Raw genomic sequence first — 18,262 nt, 5'->3', positions numbered from 1 at the left:
CCTCTTCTTTCGTCTTTCTTTTTCCTTTCTTTTGCCTTCTTTTGTACCTCGTGCCACCAGCTTTCTGCTCTTCACGCCATGTCAGCCTTTTTCTTTCCCTTTTTTCAGCTTATTTGCGCAACCGTACACGGATAATCGCTGGGACAATGAATACACGATCGCCTCTTCGTTTCTTTTGCGTTACTCCTTCAGCGACATTACCTCCTTCTGTCGCGTTCATCTTTTTGCCATGTTTTCCTTACCTGGCGGACACACCGTCATTGACATTTCGACTTTTTGCCGCTTCTTGCAACGTGACGCATGAAGTCAAGAGTTTTTGTACATACGTACCACACTCTCTGCAAGCGGACGTTTTGCATTTTATAACGTTATTCGTTTTCTGTGGTATTTTCTACTAATCCATATTCAATTTTCGTGTGAATATATTATCAATTTCTGTTATATTGGAATAAATGTTAATCATAGATAGAAACCAAGGTATCCTGACGAGATTAAGAGGACAGTATGTTCGAAAGTATCCTTTAGGAAGATTTCTGGAATGCTATAATTTGTCAAACAATTCTGAACTCTATCGAAACATCGTTGTACTCTACTATTAAAAAGGACTCGATAAAGTTAAAAAGGAAAAAAGCTTTTCAACAGGACAAAATTGTATCAATAGAAAGCAGGTAAGAAACCAGAATTCTTAATTGCTACGTTTAACTCCATTCGCCGAACCGTCACTTACTCGGGTCCTTACAAATGCTTTTCAATAACAAGAAATCGAGTATTCTCCAAAATTACTAGCAAAGATTCATTGTCGCAGAAAGTGATAAGACTTGCAGAAGCTTTCAAAGCTAACCGATAAATTGCAGAATCCTACCAAAATAACTAATGCATTATTAAGAATTATTTATAAAACTGCTAATTTTATGGAAATACATTGTCTTTAAATTGTTTCGAAACTTCGCTATGAAGTCTTCAAAGTACCCAACATATATTTTGCTTCTTGTAATGCAATAACTATAATGATTTCTAAATCGAGTAAATTATAATGAACCAAGATTTAAATATTAATCGTAACTAACACGAGTACATTCTCCAGCGGAAATTCCGCCGCGTTTCTTCGCCATAAGCTCCCTCAAGAATTGAAGTAACTTCTATGCTAAAATTCTCTACTCATCAAGGAAAATTGCTTCTGCTTGATTACCTCGCTAAAGAAACGTTTACAAATCCAGCATGCTCATCGTCGTTTCGCATCTTTCTCCACAAAGCCAGCGTCATGATCTACACGCGACACATTCCCGTCCAGTTCTTCTCCCTTTACCCCTTCTACCTCTTCTTCTTCTTCTTCTTCTTCTCCTTCTTCATCTTCATTACATCACATCCTTCTGACGTGCACACGATTAACTAAGAAGGCTTCATCTATCTCGTGAAAGCACACCGACGCTTATTAAACTCCGTAATAACTACCGTGCCATTCCTGACCGATCCTCAATCAACGAAACCAACGAGTTACTCGCGAACTGGCGGATGTGGGTCAGTGCGAAAGCTCGCTAGCAGGAAGTATACCGTTAGTCAAGGACGCTCTTCGGCGGACGTCCTGACAAAAATCGCGATAACCCTTTGATCTTTTAATTAACGAAACGATACGCGTTGAGGGCCTTCTTCCGGTTTTCCGCAGTCGACATACTCGATCTTCTATCGTTGTCGATTTAATTTCCAAGGGAGTTCTATATAAAAATAATACCGTTTAATAATGAATTTTTCCAAGTTGAGAATTAGGAATTGCTAGCGGAATTTTATTTATTCGTTCAGTTGCTGCAGTCCAAATATTTCCGGCGTTGTAGAGGATTATGAAATCTTGATGGAGATTTGACGTTAGAAAAGATTTCGTGTTAAACGAAGAGAATCTTCGATAAATATTTCATTCAGTTTCCTGTGATACTTCTAATAATACAATGATAATTTCCCATCAATCGTTCAATGCGTATTTAAAATTTACACAGCTACACAAACTCTCTGTATACGAGTAATGCAAATAGCAAGTTATTCACGAATTAGCGTAATGTTTTTCTCCTGTATTCTATTGTCCGTATTCTATTTTTCATGAAAATATACGAAGCAAAGATCACAAGTCGCAAATTCGTCCTCGATTGATAATTGCACGAACCAGGTTCTCCAGTCGAGTCGAATGAAAGTTGATAAAACGCAACTTGACGAGATCGTGCCGTCGCTATTGCATTATAGTAAACGAGATATTTTACTTACTTGCTTTTTCTCGCTAATAGAGGACCCACTTTCAACCGAACGTGCCACCTCATTATGATAAATTCATTATCATTCCAAATCCAGCAGATCGTCGAGTGAAATTCATTTATCCAATGAACGAGGAAAGTGGCGATCCTTTCAGCGATATTTCATCGTCGAAAACCAGATTTCCATCGGTATGCGGTTCGATTAATCGAATACAGGATTTATTATCGTCCGGACACGCGGTAATTTCATCGGAGGCGACGAACGCCAGCGAAAGACACTTGTAAAAATGGAGAACGCGGTCGTTTTCACGCGTCGCTGATCGACGCAAGAACGCTTGTAAAATACAAACAATTCGATTGCGTCGTACCAGTTTTCGCGAGTCGCGTGAAAGAAAACGAGAAATGCAAAAACCCGTGTAGCCTCGACAGAAATGCGTAATTATATAGGTGACGGATAATGTTGGAAATCTTTACGTATGAACAATCATAAGTAGTACTTGAGCATGTAAATGCTGTATCTTTCCTCGCAGTTCTCTTACCGGAAGACATTACTCTTGCAGAAACGAAATTACGCTTACGGTGGTATTACGATTAATTAAATAATCTTGGTTTAAGCTATGGAACTGTTTCTGTCTCTAATTCAAATTCTATCATTTTTATGGAGTTTGACGCAATTAAAATATTCATAGAATTACGATAAATCAAATATTTTTTCTTGTAACTATAGAATTTATATTTCGTATCTAACTTGTGTAACAGGCTTGTACAAACTAGCTGCTGTTCTGATACAGAAACGAAAGTTTTCGAACATTTACCCCGAAAGATATTTACGAATATATTATATCTTCCATATGAAACTTTTTAAAATATCATTAGTACGTAATGAAAGACGGTTGCATTCCGTAATTACATCGGTAAAAGTTTAAACCAATTGGAAAATATATATAGAATTATAACAATTATTACAAATATGCGCTTAATAAAAGATCGGTATACATATAACTTCTTTATACATTTGTAAATTCGTTTCAAGTTTTACAAATACCATCATGATACTCGTGATCGCGCTGTCAATGAAATTGTAAAATGCTTTGTACAACGCACGTAACATATTCGTAAAAAGTTTCTACAAGTGTTGAAATGCTCCCGAGAGCAACTGTATAAAATACAAAGAATTCAATCGCGTCGTTCCAGTTTCCCAGCCGCGAGAAGCGCGAAAATCCGTGCTGCCTCGGCGGAAATGCACAAGGATATACGTGACATATTAGCAGAACGCTGGGTTTCCCTTTAAAGCACGCGTTTCGCGCGGTATCCTCGCTAAATAACGACAGGTCACACCGACTAATTTCTCTGAAAAGACGGTTACGAGTTACGGCTGGTACCTACCGGCGTCGGTGCGGATCGTTAACGTCTTTCCTGCCGTTTCCCTCTGTCGAATAGTCGCGTGGCACGTACTGAAAATTTATGACTCTGTGAAAGCCAGCCGCGCGGAATTACAGGGGAACGTGGAGAATGGATTTCGAAGGTTGAACGAAATAATTTCGCACGGCGACGAGACGAGCAACAGGGAAGACGCGAGCGTAGACACGCTTGAAAAGCGATCGTGAGTGACGATTAGAGGTGACGTAAGTGGTATGTAGTTAACGTAATGGCGTTTTGTTTGAACGTCTTTTACGACTCGGTGAAAGCGTGAGCAATTGTTTTGCGAGAATTTAGTACGGCTAATGAAGCTGTGATTGTACAGTATGCTTGCTCGTTTCAAACCATCGAGCTCATGTTAATGAGGGATTATTTAAAGTTTTGCTGACAATAAATAGCAGAGATGCTTGTAAATAGGCTTTCTTATTTTCTTTCTTCTTGCAGTTTTAAGGTGAGACGATTGTGGGTAATCAATTATTTAATACGAGCAAATCTGTGACTTAAACACGTTAAAGATAAAGTGACACGACTATTGCTTCGATCTTAATTGATCATCTCAACCCGTTTAAAACCAAACATAATTTATTAAAAAGTATAATATCGTTTTGTCAAGATGCAAAAGATGTATCAGAACGATATACAAGCCTACTGCACAAGTTTGAAATACACAAGAAATTCTATAATTTCAAGACAAATTATTTAATTCATCGTACTCTACTATAAATACTATAAATTCCTTAATTTCTTCGTACTCTATAAAATTGTAAAATCTAAATGAATAAAGAAATAGAGATGAAAAATATCAACAAAATTCTTTATTGAATCTCCTTGAATGAAGAGGATCTGTTCATTAATGACAAAAACGCTATCGCATATTCATCGTAACGACGTCTTCGTCAAGTAAGTTCTTAATAAGTACAGAAAGAACATGCAATGCGTGGAATCTCTGGAACGCGCGGATCAAAGCGAGCAAGCGTAATTACAACAACAGATTGTTGATCGTAATCGACACAATCGAATGTTCCTCGCAGTGAAACAGCTCTTATACACGTACAGCTGTGAATCGAGAGCAAAGCCCTCTCAACGACCAGATGGTACTAACTGGTTGGAACCGAAAATCGATGCAAACGAAAAGCAAAGAGGAAGTTAATGAGCCACGGGTGTTTGCAATGCAAAGACCACGCGGGTAGGTACATGTTCATGGTCGTTTTATGAACACGAAGGGTTAATGAAATGCACTAACGACAGATGCGCGTATTAACGCAGATAGCTTTCCAAGCGCCGAATTATTCAAATGTTTTTTTAAAGATATTAAATGCCTCCTTAAAAAGAAGAAAGACACTTCGTTTTTCGACTTGAAACAAACTCTCAACATTATTTATTCACAAGGGAATTTAGGGAATCTGAACATTTAGAAACTTACGAAAGTTTACGTATAGATTAGAGTAGTTCAACTATAAAAATGAACTTTTTCTTTTTCAGCGTTATACGTGTATTACTGTTCTTAGGAAGGTCATTCCTCGAAAAATACGTGGAATTTTTGTTTCTTGTAAAATGCCTTAAGAATAATAAGAGACGTTAAACAACATTTTTTATGTGTTACGTATGCTTTCTATATTTACAAAGCTGTGTATCTAGCAACTCTTAAAATCGTGCTTTTGTACTTTGCACATTTGCACAGAAATTTTCTTGGAAAATCTCTTTCCATCTATGTATATAGATAATTTATACGTCGTATGTTTATTATATAACGTCAGTTTCAGCTGTTTTCATATTCTCGAAAATACTGCAAATTCAGCACGGAAAAACACTGTGTTCATAACAACGTTCGTAAAGCAAACCGACATTCTTTATGCCGCATCAATTACGACCAATTATTCACGACGCTCCTCGCAGCCCTTGTAACGTTCCTCCATGTTATGCAATTCTCATAAATACTACAAGTTCCATAGAACAACAGCGTATCCGTAACAAGCTTCATAAAACAAACACGCATTCATTACAACCGATTCCTTGCAACGTTCCTTCTCTCGATCCACATTTTCATCCTTGCATCTCCATAAATTCCCCTCAATCAAGACCACCCGAGCCAACGTGTTCTCTCCTCGAGAAGAGAAAAAAGGAAGCGTTTCTCGCGGTAGCCGCGCCAGTCGGAGAGGAGAGAAGTCCCGACTTCTGACTGCGGCGTAGCCCGGGGCGTTTAAAATAATGCTATTCGCGAACGAAAATGAGGCATTTTCGAATTTGCATTCGCCGTGGCCCGCAGCTATCGGTGTCCTCAGCGCTTTCGGAGTCAAGTACGAGCCGACACGACTCTTGTTTCTTGTACAATTGGTCCCCACAACGAACCGAACACCCCACCATGCTTATGCACGATGTATACGCGACCCGAGAACCTCGAGTTTCCTGAATTTATAAACTTACGTTAGCAGCAAATCGTGTGGCTGTGACGTTGACCCTGAAGCGGTAGCTCGAGGTGGACTCCGGCTAGGGTTAACACGACTCCTCTGGGCCACGAAAACGACGCTCACTCGACCCAAGGATTCCTTTGTTCCGACGAATATTACCGCGTGAATGTTTCAACGCTCGTAATGAACGCTGTTAACCGGCAAAGAGAAAATTGTAATAGAATTCCGGGTGAACGTGTGAGCGCGATTCCAACTGATTATTGGCAGAAATTAGAGAGTGAACATGATTCGTGAAAAAATCGAAGTAGAGTGTAGATGGGAGAAGGAGTGATCTAGTACGAAGAACGATATGAATCGATCGATGAAAATAGTTATCACAAGTCGTGAAGCGAAAGTACACGTAGATATTTGAACACGAGAATATTGCCTTGTGGGTGTTTCGATAGTCATAACGAATGTAGTTAGCCAAGAGAGAAGAAATTTTCACAGAACTCTAGACGGGGACGTGGTCGCGATTCGAAATGACGACTTTTGTTAAAATTTGAAATTGAGAGTTGAAGACTGAATAAAAATGCAAAGAGATCATACGTAGGAAAAGGATAGTTTAGTAGCTAGAAAGAACTAGGCGTTTAGTTATGAAGCAAATCAACTAAAATAATTATGAAACTGTGACTGTGAAAAGAAAGTATATATTTGAATATCTATGAAAACATTACCAATCGGTTGTAATAAATCATAGATTAGACAACGAAGATACTACAATTCTAGGAATTGAAGTACATATAAAGGATCATCTAATATGAAGAAGCAACAATAGTTGTTACTAGTAATTATTAACAATTACTCTTTCCGATGGAAATATTAATCTTACGAATCGTGAATCAAAGATATAAAGAAATATTTGAACATCATCACATACGTTATTTAATTTAACGTTACGATTCTGTCGATGTCATCAAACAAATGATTACCGTGATAATGTTGCTGTCGCAGGTAACGAACGATCACGAAAATACCATTCCATTACAAATATTATTCAGACGAGGCCGACATCGCGTTCCACCCCACCGGTGATGAATCATTTATAATGAAGTCACATAAAGAAAAGGTCACCATCCCGACCAAATTAATGCAACATTTTACAATTTTATCGCAGTTTGTCGAAATTATGTCGCAGTTGGTCATTCCGTTATTTCTCGATACGTACACTGATTGTAACAACATCGACGAGCTAAAGGAAACAAACGAGCCATAGAATCATCGATCGTTCGATCACAAGAGACGACAGCGAATCGCAATTAACCCGAAATTTCCATACGAAAACATAGCCTGCTCGATTCATTACATGTATCGATGTGATAGTCGTAATTTCTTCTTTCAATTCTCAAAGGCCACAGGCGATTCGATAAAAAAGAGTTAATCGTCGCTTCATCGGACTCCGAATGGAAAAGAAAACGCAGAAAAAGGAAGAAGTTCGTTTTCGTAATGATTGCCGATAGTATCGACGCGGTCGGTCCCATTGGCAGGATTTCCACGTGCAACGATACGTTTTACGGAAACGCGTGCTCGATTGCCCAGCAACAAGGAGAATTTGCATACGACGATGCCTGCAGGCGATCGGACGTCCACGCAAACTTACCGGCAGACTTCTAGTTTGCGACGTCGTACACGCGCTGAGGACACGCGCGTGTCCTCAGAACGTGTTAGACCCCTTCTTCGGTCGAAGCCTCCGGCGAAGCTCATCTTGGCACACGTGCATGCAGCTGGTCACTTGGAGCAGGGTGCCGCCGTTGTGCACACAAATGTTACGGAGAACATCGCACAAAGCGGCCACTACCATCTTTTCGTAAGAAGATCGTTCGCTCTTCCTGCATCGCGGTCTGCTCTGTGCGGTCTGAATCCACTTCCGCGTGTACACTTGTTTGTCGCTTTCTCGAGTTAATCTGATTGTGCGACTGGATACACTTGGTGAGTTTAATCGAGTTAAATTCAACGGAGGATTAGTAAGATCAAAGAAAGATATTTATTCATATAACATATACATCGTATTTATGAATATTTATGTAGCGCTGTATCATCTGCGACTCGTGAAACATGTTTTTAATCATTTAAAGGTGAAGGTTTCTGTATTTCAATCTGAAATTATATGTTGGAAAAATTATTCCGATTGAAAAAGTGTGTTTGATATTTTATTCGAATGAGAGAAAAACGAAAGAAGGAAATTACTTCGGAGAAAATGTACAGATAAATAATTAAATTACAATTTCTTTACTGACTCCTTCCTTTAAGTAATTTCTGTAATATAGTCTGAGCAAAAGGTCCTCCATTTCCTGATCTACATTTCTTACTCAACTCTTCTCCAAGAAACACGTGTGTTTTCTACTAATTTACGTTTCCTTCGCTGTAAGTTCAGTTTGAATGTTAACAACCCAATATTACTTACAGAAAACCATTCGCTTTATTAGAAATGCCTTTCTTTCCAGGACTTTTAATTTTATCACCAAGCAAATACAATTTACGTACATGCTTCCTTATTTCCTGTCGTCCATGTATTGCAATGATGCGTGTCGTCTAGGCGCATTAAAGCGTCCTTCAGCAAACACCCTGCGGCGTCATGTTCATTATCCTAATGCATGTCTGTATTCTACATTTGTATGCATATTGATGACCCATTCATTTAGACCATACGTTCTACACTCAAATACACACACCCACACGCACACACAAACACACAAATATACACACAGATATTCAAACAAGTTCATTTTTGCGATTCAAGGCCCCAACTCGACGGGACAGCTGTTACTGAAATCGTTGCTGCGGTGTTCTTTCACTTTCTCCGGCTAGTTCTGCCTATCTTCGTTCATATTTTATCGCGATTATGTACCAGTATATAATATTAATTATGCAACGTAACGAAACAAGAGCAGTTGAATGTTTACGCTTACATAACTATCGAATTAAAATAGAAAATTAGAAAACAAGAAAATTTAGAGCACAGTGCTAAGGAAATTGATTATTTCTGCATTGTTTTTATTCGCAATTTAGTGTGCAATTATGATCGAAGTTAATTACAACTACGTTCATACGCGTATTTGTATTAATAGAATTTGCATACGCTAATCGATCGCCCAAAGGTATTCAAAGGTCGATCGTTGTTATGTACACTAACATAAAACTTCTTCAACTCACAATCGGTTCTTCTTTTCTTACTTTGCACTTCGAACCGTGTTAAAACTACTTGTATAATATTGAATCCATCATTTTTTAAATTCGTCATCAATAAATCCAAGAGAAGTGAATTACATATTACGTTTTTCAAAAACATCGTTACTAAACCAAACTCGAATATCTATCGCATTCGTCTAATATGGATTTTAAATTAAACAAATGGAATCTTCGTCCAAATTCATGATCGATATACCACGTGCAATTACCTATCACAACTGTGGTAACAGCTTTTTAATTATATACATTATGGAATATTACAGCTTCCTTGAAATTTATTACCGATAAATCAAGTGAAAGCTCGTAACAAATACGCTCGTAATATCAACTCTCAAATTAAATAAATTATATCTTAAATCTTCATTCGGATTCGCTACGAATAAATCAACTAAAAGCACTTACCACATCGATGATACACAACAATTTCTAAATAAAATAAATTACGCAAATCATAAACCAAAGAAAAGTACGCATAACGCGTATCGCCTATTGTTACATCTCTTCAACCGATCTACCACTAGTTCCATCAGCATCAAAAAAATCAACCTTCGCCACTTATTCCAGCTAACAACTCTTCTTGCGTTACTTCACGCCCCCCAAGCAACCCTCTGCGCATTCCCTCCTACCTGGAGGATTTATCGTCGCCCCGATTCCAGCGGCCGCGTGTCAATTAAAATATATGGACCAACCAGGTCCAAACAAACAACCACACCGTATATATTCAACCGTTACTCTACATTCATAAAAGTCAAAGGCGCGAAACCGTCGATCGTCGCTCCGGGCGACGAGCATGGTTGTTGTATGGTAGCCGCCCTCCGTCAACGAAGAAACGCGCAAAGAGCTGTACCAGAAGAAGATGGCTACGAAATTTTGACCAATCCGTACTAATTCGAATACATAGTTCAACAACGATAATTCAATAATCCGAACTTTTTCCTAAACTTAAGTTTCCCACTTACGTTTCAAGGTGATGACGAATTGCAGCATGGCAAGGAGAAAAAGAAACATCTTTCATCTACACGTTATCCTACTTGTAAATCATTCTAACGGTTAAACAAAATTTTATCGAGTGATCCTTAAGGACTTAAATAATTAGATAGATAAATAATACATACTCTAATGAAGGATCCTTAAAGACTTCGAAACTATTGTACTTAAGCAATTTTATAGGTAAATAATATTCTAACGAAGAATCTCTACGGACTTAGAAGCTTAAAAAAAAGGAAAATACGAGCCTGTCTCTGTCACACAGCGGTTTTCAAACAGTGTACTACGCCGAGAGGATGCGGATCGCTCGACGACTTCCACTCGGAGCGACGAAGAAAACGCGCTGCATCGCGTTTCACGTGGTCCCTGCGGCGATGCGCCGCAGCGCATGCTGGTACACCGCGGAGAAAAGAAGAAGAAGACGAAGACGAAGAGTTGGAGGAGGCGGAAAAAGGTGGGGGAGGAGGTGGAAAGAGAAACCAGTCCCCTTGGCCTTACCTTCGTCCCCATCGACGTCGCAGGAACTCTCTGGCTCACAGGCTGAAAATAAATATCGCCACGACGACGAGAACCTTCTTTGCTTCTCGAGTTTCGTGGTTGATGGTACTTCGGCCAGGGTTCTTTAATACCCCCCCCCCCCCACGTTACACAGTCTCATATTTATTGGTGTTTATACGGGCGGAGGTTAACGTTACAGAGCTCGTGTAATGATTTATGCCGTGGAGGGCGAGCTGGAACTCGCGGAGACTCGAACACAAGCGACTACATCGGGGTGATGTTGCGGTTGATTTAAGCTCGCGCCATCCTTGTGGCAAGGGTTTTGTGTCGTCGTTGGTAATTAGTAATTAGACTTTTGCGGTCTGTCGTTTGTATGTCCGAGTAGTTAAAGCACGACTGTTACCACAGTAGTATGCCAGCCGCAGCTGAGGCATTGAGAAACCACATTGATCAACTCCATAGATCGAAAAGCTGGAAAAAGGGACGATGTTGCAAAAACTGTTTTCTTTTTTTAATTTATCTCGGAATTTGCATCGTTGTAAGAAAAGACCGATTGAAAATTAACTCGCTTAACTTAAAACACCAAACCAATATCGCGGAGAAGGATTTGTATACGTTGCAGCGTGTGGCCTTAGTACAATAAATCAATCTTACCTGTTAACCGTGAAGTCATATTTTAAGAACGTCAGTGGAACACAATCAGTCACGGGGTACACGATAAATACCAGAATCTTCAGCTGCGTGAGAAGTTAAAGAAACAAACAAGTATATGAAAACTGATAACATTAACTTATATCATTTGTATTAAATACGAAATACTAAATACAAAAGTTGCGTAAAACAATATTAACGTGAACTTTATTCGTTTCTAAATAACAAAAATTAATGTGAACGATCAAACACACCAAAAGATCGCCGAAATATTTTTTAACTTCGACAGATTCACAGTTATACACGCAGATAAATTTCTCGTGTAACGACGCTAACAGATATCCAGAAACAGTGAACTGTATCTTTACCATTTCCTCCTACGACTTCTGATAACACTCAACCTTAAACGGTTAAGTTGATTTCACCCATAAATTCATTCGTATCTTGTTCCCCGCTTTCCAATATCTCCAAACGTATTTCTAAACTAACTTAGAACTGAATGAACAATCCATGATCCACTTGCATACTCTCGAAGCAACGACAATGTTAGTACCTTGTAAACCTTCCTTCGTTGCATTACCACCTACATAAACTCTATCTCTATAGCCTATTCCTCTCGTTTATTCTCTAGCTATTTCTCTTCAAAAGATAAAAACCAGTCTGTCACTACCACCACAATAGTGATAGTATTGGATTTAAATACGGACTAAAGAGAATTTTAAGTAGTACGAAGCGAAATTTGACAAATGCTCCGAATAAATACAATAGAACATTTTCCTAAACTCATCGAAAGATTGCTATTTATTAATTTTTTTTGTTAAATATATATCTGGTTGTACTCAGAATTCTCAACGAATCCGCGTATCGTCATCCGAACCGGAAGGATTCCGCGCGGCGAACAGAGGAGAACTTTAGAACAAAGCGAGCAGGATCGCAGTGTGTACATAGGCTGGAAATGAGTCAGGGTTCTCTGTTCGCAAACCGCCGACCAGACCGACCATCCCTTCCACTTTTCTCATTCGTCGGACCACGGCGAGTTTGGTTTTCCCTCGGCCAACGGTGCTCGTTAAATATTGTTTCGCCGTTAATTGCCTTATTAATACATATGAAAATCGTTGTAGTGGCTCGGTAGCGCGTGTGGTAACGTTCGAAAACTTTCCGGGTCAACGGCTAGACCGAAAACAATGACCCGCTAGATCAGCGTTATCGTCGTCGGCGACCAACCGCGAGGATCAATAAATTAAATCGAGCCGCGTCGAGTACCGCTTGGAATCACGCGACCTCGTTAGAGGGAAAGTTCCGCGCTAATGTCAGCGTGTGCAGCGCTGTTTTGACTTCTAAATGGCGGCGTCCATCGTCGCGGTTTCAACGTCGGGGAAAAAGGATGATCGGAAACCACAGACACACTCGCACGTGTCTGCGTATGACAAGTGGAATACGGGTGTACGTGTGTTTATGGGAGATTTGCTCGGACAGAAGTGTAGAGATTGTTAGTAGAAAATCTTCAAAATACCTGGTAGATATTATATTTAGAAGATGAAATGTATCTGCATTTAAATTCTATTTTCTTAGTGTCCATAGAAATATACATATACATATTTGGATTCATGTCTGTGGTATAGTAATAAATTATATTTTCTAACTTTTATAGCAGAGAAATTCCATTTATACAGAGAATAGCCACTTATTACTGTCAATGTACTATATACTAGCAAAAGTGTGCATTTATTTGGTTTTGAAGTTAAATATATATTTATATCATTCTCCTAAATACTTCAAAAGTTTCAAATAGCGTACATTAGTTGTATCTTTCGATAAAACCCGGCAAATTTATCCTTTTCAACTATTTCATATTAAAATACTCCAACTAATCAAAAACATAACAAAAATCATCATCGTTCGTAGATAAAAAATAGTTCGCGTTTTAAAAAATAGTCGCCGCAGCAACTATTGCCGATTTCGGGAAAAGTCACATTTTCCTCGATAGTTTCTGGATTCGTACGATGGAAAGCCAATCGGTCGGAATTTAGAACGAGAGATAAGCGAGAGCACAGGGTAGGATGGAAAAGAAGAAGAAAACGCTGATACCTCGCCGGAGAAAGCTGGCTGAAACGTGTTACCATTTGTTTATGTCGTGTTTTGGAATTCGTTTTTTCGATTTACTACGAAGTCTGTTGGCTACTGTTTTAGGGCTTCTGCTCGGGTACAGAATTCTGTCTGAAAAGATTTTGAAACAAAACGTTGGTACTAAGTTGAGTAATAAATTCGTTTTCCCTTCACTAGTGTATATATATGTGGGAAAATATTATGCAAATTATTTAAAGTATATTAAGATACACATATTTAATTTTCTGATGAAAGATATATTTATAGAGATATGAGATAAATACTTCTTGATTAAACAGACTACATAGGAAGGTAATAACACTTCTTGCGCACTTTTAAGGAAACGTGAATGAGCTTATTACACAACCTAATATTTGATAATTCCAGGAAAAGAGATTTTACTACTCTTGTGGTTTTTGTAACATAAAATTTCTTTTTAGCATGCTAGATGTATTAGTGTGCAAGATTACGTTACGTGGATTTTTAATTACAGACGGAAATGTGAGGCCGACGGAAAGGAGGCGAAGGCGGAGCTGGCACAACGCAATATGTTCCCTAGCGCTCAAATTAAAATGAGGTAAATAGAACCACGTTCAAGTTATACTCTTAAAGAGCAAAGCGTAATATACCGTGGAACATCGAGAAAATGATACGCCTCCGTGCAATTGAAATTCTTCGATCTTACGTAACATCTAACAATCGGTCGTAGAATGTAACGAGAATTACACGAACGCATAAATCTTTACAATGGAAACGATAATGTCTTCCTTCTCGGTAACTATTAATAAATCAATTAACTACAAGGTAGTTGCAAGCAATTGAACATTAGAGAAAAGCAACTATAAGAAATCATTTTAAAAGTCTATCGTATTCTATAAAGTCTAAATATCAAAAAATTCAAGCAATTAACTACTAGCTAGTTGCAAACTATTCATTAAAAACATTACATATTCTACAAAAACTAGAATTAATTTAATACGAGTAATTAATATCCTACACCCTATATTCAAAAATTTTAAGACAGCGATTTTTTACCCTTAACCTTACCCTTTCCTAAATTATTGAGGCAACAATTTCGAAGCCTCGTAGAAGGAACACGGCCTGATGGTGGCTAATGTCGAAAGTATCTTTCTCAGATTGCTGTCGCCAAGCAGTTCGCCGGCCACGTCGCCCACAATGTCGAATTCTTCGTCGCCGACGCCACCGACACCGGCTGCACCAGCTTATAACCAGAAGATGACCGGAATACCCTGCGTGGCCGCCGCTTCCAGATACACGGCGCCGGTACACATCGACGTAGGTGGCACGATATACACGTCCTCGCTCGAAACTCTCACCAAGTAAGTACATACACTACTTGATCCTTGCGAGACTAGTGGTACAATGCATGTACAATTGCGTTCTTTTGATCGTTTCTCAACTAAATCGCACTTCTCCATCGTTAAAAAAATTCTGAAATTTGAGAAACATATGAGACGATTTCGATAGATTTTGATTTGAAGATTCTGTGGCTCAAGATTTGTCTAAAATATTAAAAATATTTTTCTCGTTTGTTTTCGAGGACCACGAGAAGCTTAAACATCATTGTCCTTTGATATACAGAGAAATGTTCTGTCAAGCGTGAAGCAAAGGGATGAAGACTAGAATAATTTCGTGGAAAGTTCGCAGATCTCGATCCTCGAACGGATACGCTGCTGTCGTTCTAATATATTACGCGCTGAAAAGTGAAATCTGCGATAATGAATGCGAGATAGATATTTTTACGAACGATCGAGACGGTCGAGACGGCATTCCGACGGGAAAGTTGAAATCGACACTTGTGTGTCGTTAGCCATTAAAATATCGTGCTTAAGATAGCGAGATCTCGAAAATGGGTTAGTACCTCTCCATTGTGTTTGGAAATTTGTCTTTACAGTATACGATATTGTGCTTGAGACAGAGAATTTTCGAAAGTATGTAGACTAGTTGCTCCGCATCTTATTTGGAATTTTTACCGTTTCCAATTAAAAAATATCGTACTTAAACTAACGATCTATCGAAAATAAGTTAGCCCTTCTATTTCATATTTCGAAATTTATTGTTTCGCAATAAATATCGTACATGAAATAAGCAAGCTCTCGAGAACATGTTATCTTTTATCCACCGTGTTTGAAGGGCTTTTATCGCTTGGAAATAAAATATTGTGCTTGAGATACTAAGGTCTCGATAATGTGAAATCTTCCCTATCGTATTTAGAACTTTATAATCTTAAAATATCGTTCTTAGAGAGAACGATTTTTCAAAAATAAATTACGTCTTCCGCATCCTATTTCAATTTTTATCCTTTTGAACTATTTACAAATATCACTGCGAATGCTAGGATAGAACTGGCGAATAAATTGTCTACATATATAAACCTCAGAAACCGAACGTTTTGCATCAAAGCGGCTCCGCGTCCGCGCGAAAACCGTTTCCACAGTCCGAAGAATTCCGCCGCGAGAGAGTAGAAAGGGAGCGTGATGTCCGGATCGCGGAAACGTGACCATCGACAACGCTCCAGGATGTTCGTAGCAGGCAATATCTCAGGGAACATATCGCTCGCAATCAGGCACACCGTTACTATGCTCGACAGTGTCCAAAGGCTATTTGCGGTATACTCGTGTACTTTATGCATAAAAGAGACGTAACGTGAAAGCACAACCACACTTTGTACCGAGAAGAGACTTTAATCTCTTCGAACCATCCTCCCAATCCCTCGATTACAAAAATCTTCCTCGAGTCCAACACCTGAGAAATCAAACAATTCCATCGATGTTGAATTTCGCGAGATACCTGAGTATAACGGACGTGCAACACAGCTCTTTGGCGTCTTTCCATTAACTTTACTTCGTTGAGTGTATCAACCTACTGAATCTACACGCACGAGTACACAAACAGATCTCATCGATCGACAACGTGATAAATCACCAGTTCATCGGACTCGACGTTAATAAATTTCGATTTGAGTCGAGCATCGCGCCTTTCTTTAGTTCCTCTCACGGTGGTTACCTTTCGGATGGTAGCGTAACACGGTAGACCATAAAATGGCACCGCGATACAGTTACGTGCTCGTCCGACGATATTCTACCGATGCTCGTTACGATCCACCGTCCGTAAGATAACTAACGTGGACGTGGATGGATATCCGGTGCCTCGGCTAGGGTTAAGAGAATCATTAAGTCGTCCGCGCGGCATAGGATCCAGCGAAACCGAGCGAATTCATGGCAAAGTTAATTCTAATTGGCAAGCGAATGCCTACTATCGTTAACGGAATCATTAACCGAGTCGCTGGCGCTCGATTTTTCCTTCTTCGACCGCGATGAGCTTGCGAATGCTCATAAGAGAGCCTCGTTAAGCAAACTGTCTCGTTTGTTAATTTCATGAGATATGGTCCTCGCGATACCGACGAGGAAAATCGTGGATGTCGACTTTTTGGTAGCGATCCAGCAACGTGTAAGAACATGTGATCTTTATTAAATTAAAACTACAATCCTTATCACGGACATAACTCGACTCGTCATAACGCGATGGATTAAACAACATGGATCGTTTGCCGCCAGTTCGTATCAATTACGCGATAACACGGTTAATGAAGTATAGAAGATAAGAGAAGCAGACCAAAGAGACGAGATTCGAACGGATAAAACTGGATTTGACTCCTGTCGCGGTTGGTTTCGCGGTTGATCGAACCGTCGTGACGTAGCTTGGCTTCGTTTTCGATCGATCAGCGGTCAGATTCGCATCGTTCGTTTGGATTTTAATCGGTGGGAACGCTGCAAGCGAAGGTAAACGACAGGCGAGGATAAGTGTCGCGACGTGACGCACAAGAATCGAGAGAAAAGAGCCGGAGAAGTGAGGCCAATCAGCCCGTGGATATATCGTAGAAAACCGCCTGGCAACCTCTCCGCCATCTCCTTCGACACGCTCCATTGCACCTTCCTCCTTCATTATACGCCGTCGACCTTATTGTTTTGTCGAAAGTATCGCCAGATTACCGTACACTCGATCGTATCGCTATTAGAATAGGAACGCGACAGAATCGCGCGACAAGGTCTTTCGTGAGAATGATCTGATGGAAATATGCTAAAGGAATTTCTACTACCGTGTTACACGTTACTCTTTTCTTCTATTTCGTTTCTTTAAACACCTTGTATCGGTATTTTCTACTTTTACCACTTTATACGAGCAGAGTTTGCTCGACTCAATTTGTCTGCGAGGAATGTATCGGCCTAATTATGGAAATTATTGCATGAAGCAATTATCTACTGTTCAGTTTTGAGAGGAAGAGGAGAAATATACGAGAGAACTGATCCGACATAATATCCTCGTTTAGCGGGCCCCTATTTTCTTACGTGTTGTTTCATATGTGTTAAATTTGTATTATAGTTCGGAAGATTATAAAACATAATTGGACACGGCTACACATAGCTGAATATGGTTTCTTTTTGTTTATTTGCAATGACCGTGATTATAGCAGTTTCTAATTAAGAAACGATCTGGTTAATAGAAAATACGATATTGAGGAAAGTGATTAGCGAATTATTAATTATATTTAACGAATACAGTAGATCGCCGTGTATTGGAAGGAAATTTTAGTTGGAGTTAGCTGGACTCATGCTAGAGCAATTCGTTTGTTTGAACGTGGGAGGAAAATCAGTGAACTTCTATTATATGAATTATTTATCCTTCGTCGAGTTCAGATAGATTAAA

The 18,262-nt window shown here is 39.2% G+C and overlaps 1 protein-coding gene across 6 annotated transcripts in view; it reads left to right on the top strand.

Annotated features, from left to right (window-relative positions):
- The window catches only part of LOC117204351 (BTB/POZ domain-containing protein KCTD1), a 39,986-nt gene that overhangs the window by 10,051 nt on the left and 11,673 nt on the right, over positions 1 to 18,262 (top strand). The window contains exons 1-3 of one of the 6 annotated variants that reach the window (XM_033441643.1): positions 7,763 to 8,032; positions 14,028 to 14,111; positions 14,659 to 14,874. In XM_033441643.1, coding sequence (XP_033297534.1) covers positions 14,083 to 14,111; positions 14,659 to 14,874 — 245 coding nt within the window. In that variant the 5' untranslated portion in view covers positions 7,763 to 8,032; positions 14,028 to 14,082. Of the gene's footprint in view, positions 1 to 7,762; positions 8,033 to 13,356; positions 13,598 to 14,027; positions 14,112 to 14,658; positions 14,875 to 18,262 lie in introns of those variants that run through there. The other 5 variants (XM_033441647.1, XM_033441645.1, XM_033441648.1 and 2 more) reach the window with 5 other exon arrangements.

The sequence above is a fragment of the Bombus bifarius genome, unplaced genomic scaffold, assembly GCF_011952205.1.
Source record: "Bombus bifarius isolate JDL3187 unplaced genomic scaffold, Bbif_JDL3187 scf7180000007978, whole genome shotgun sequence".
NCBI classification, from domain to species: Eukaryota; Metazoa; Arthropoda; class Insecta; order Hymenoptera; family Apidae; genus Bombus; species Bombus bifarius.
This window is presented reverse-complemented; position numbering and strand designations above follow the sequence as displayed.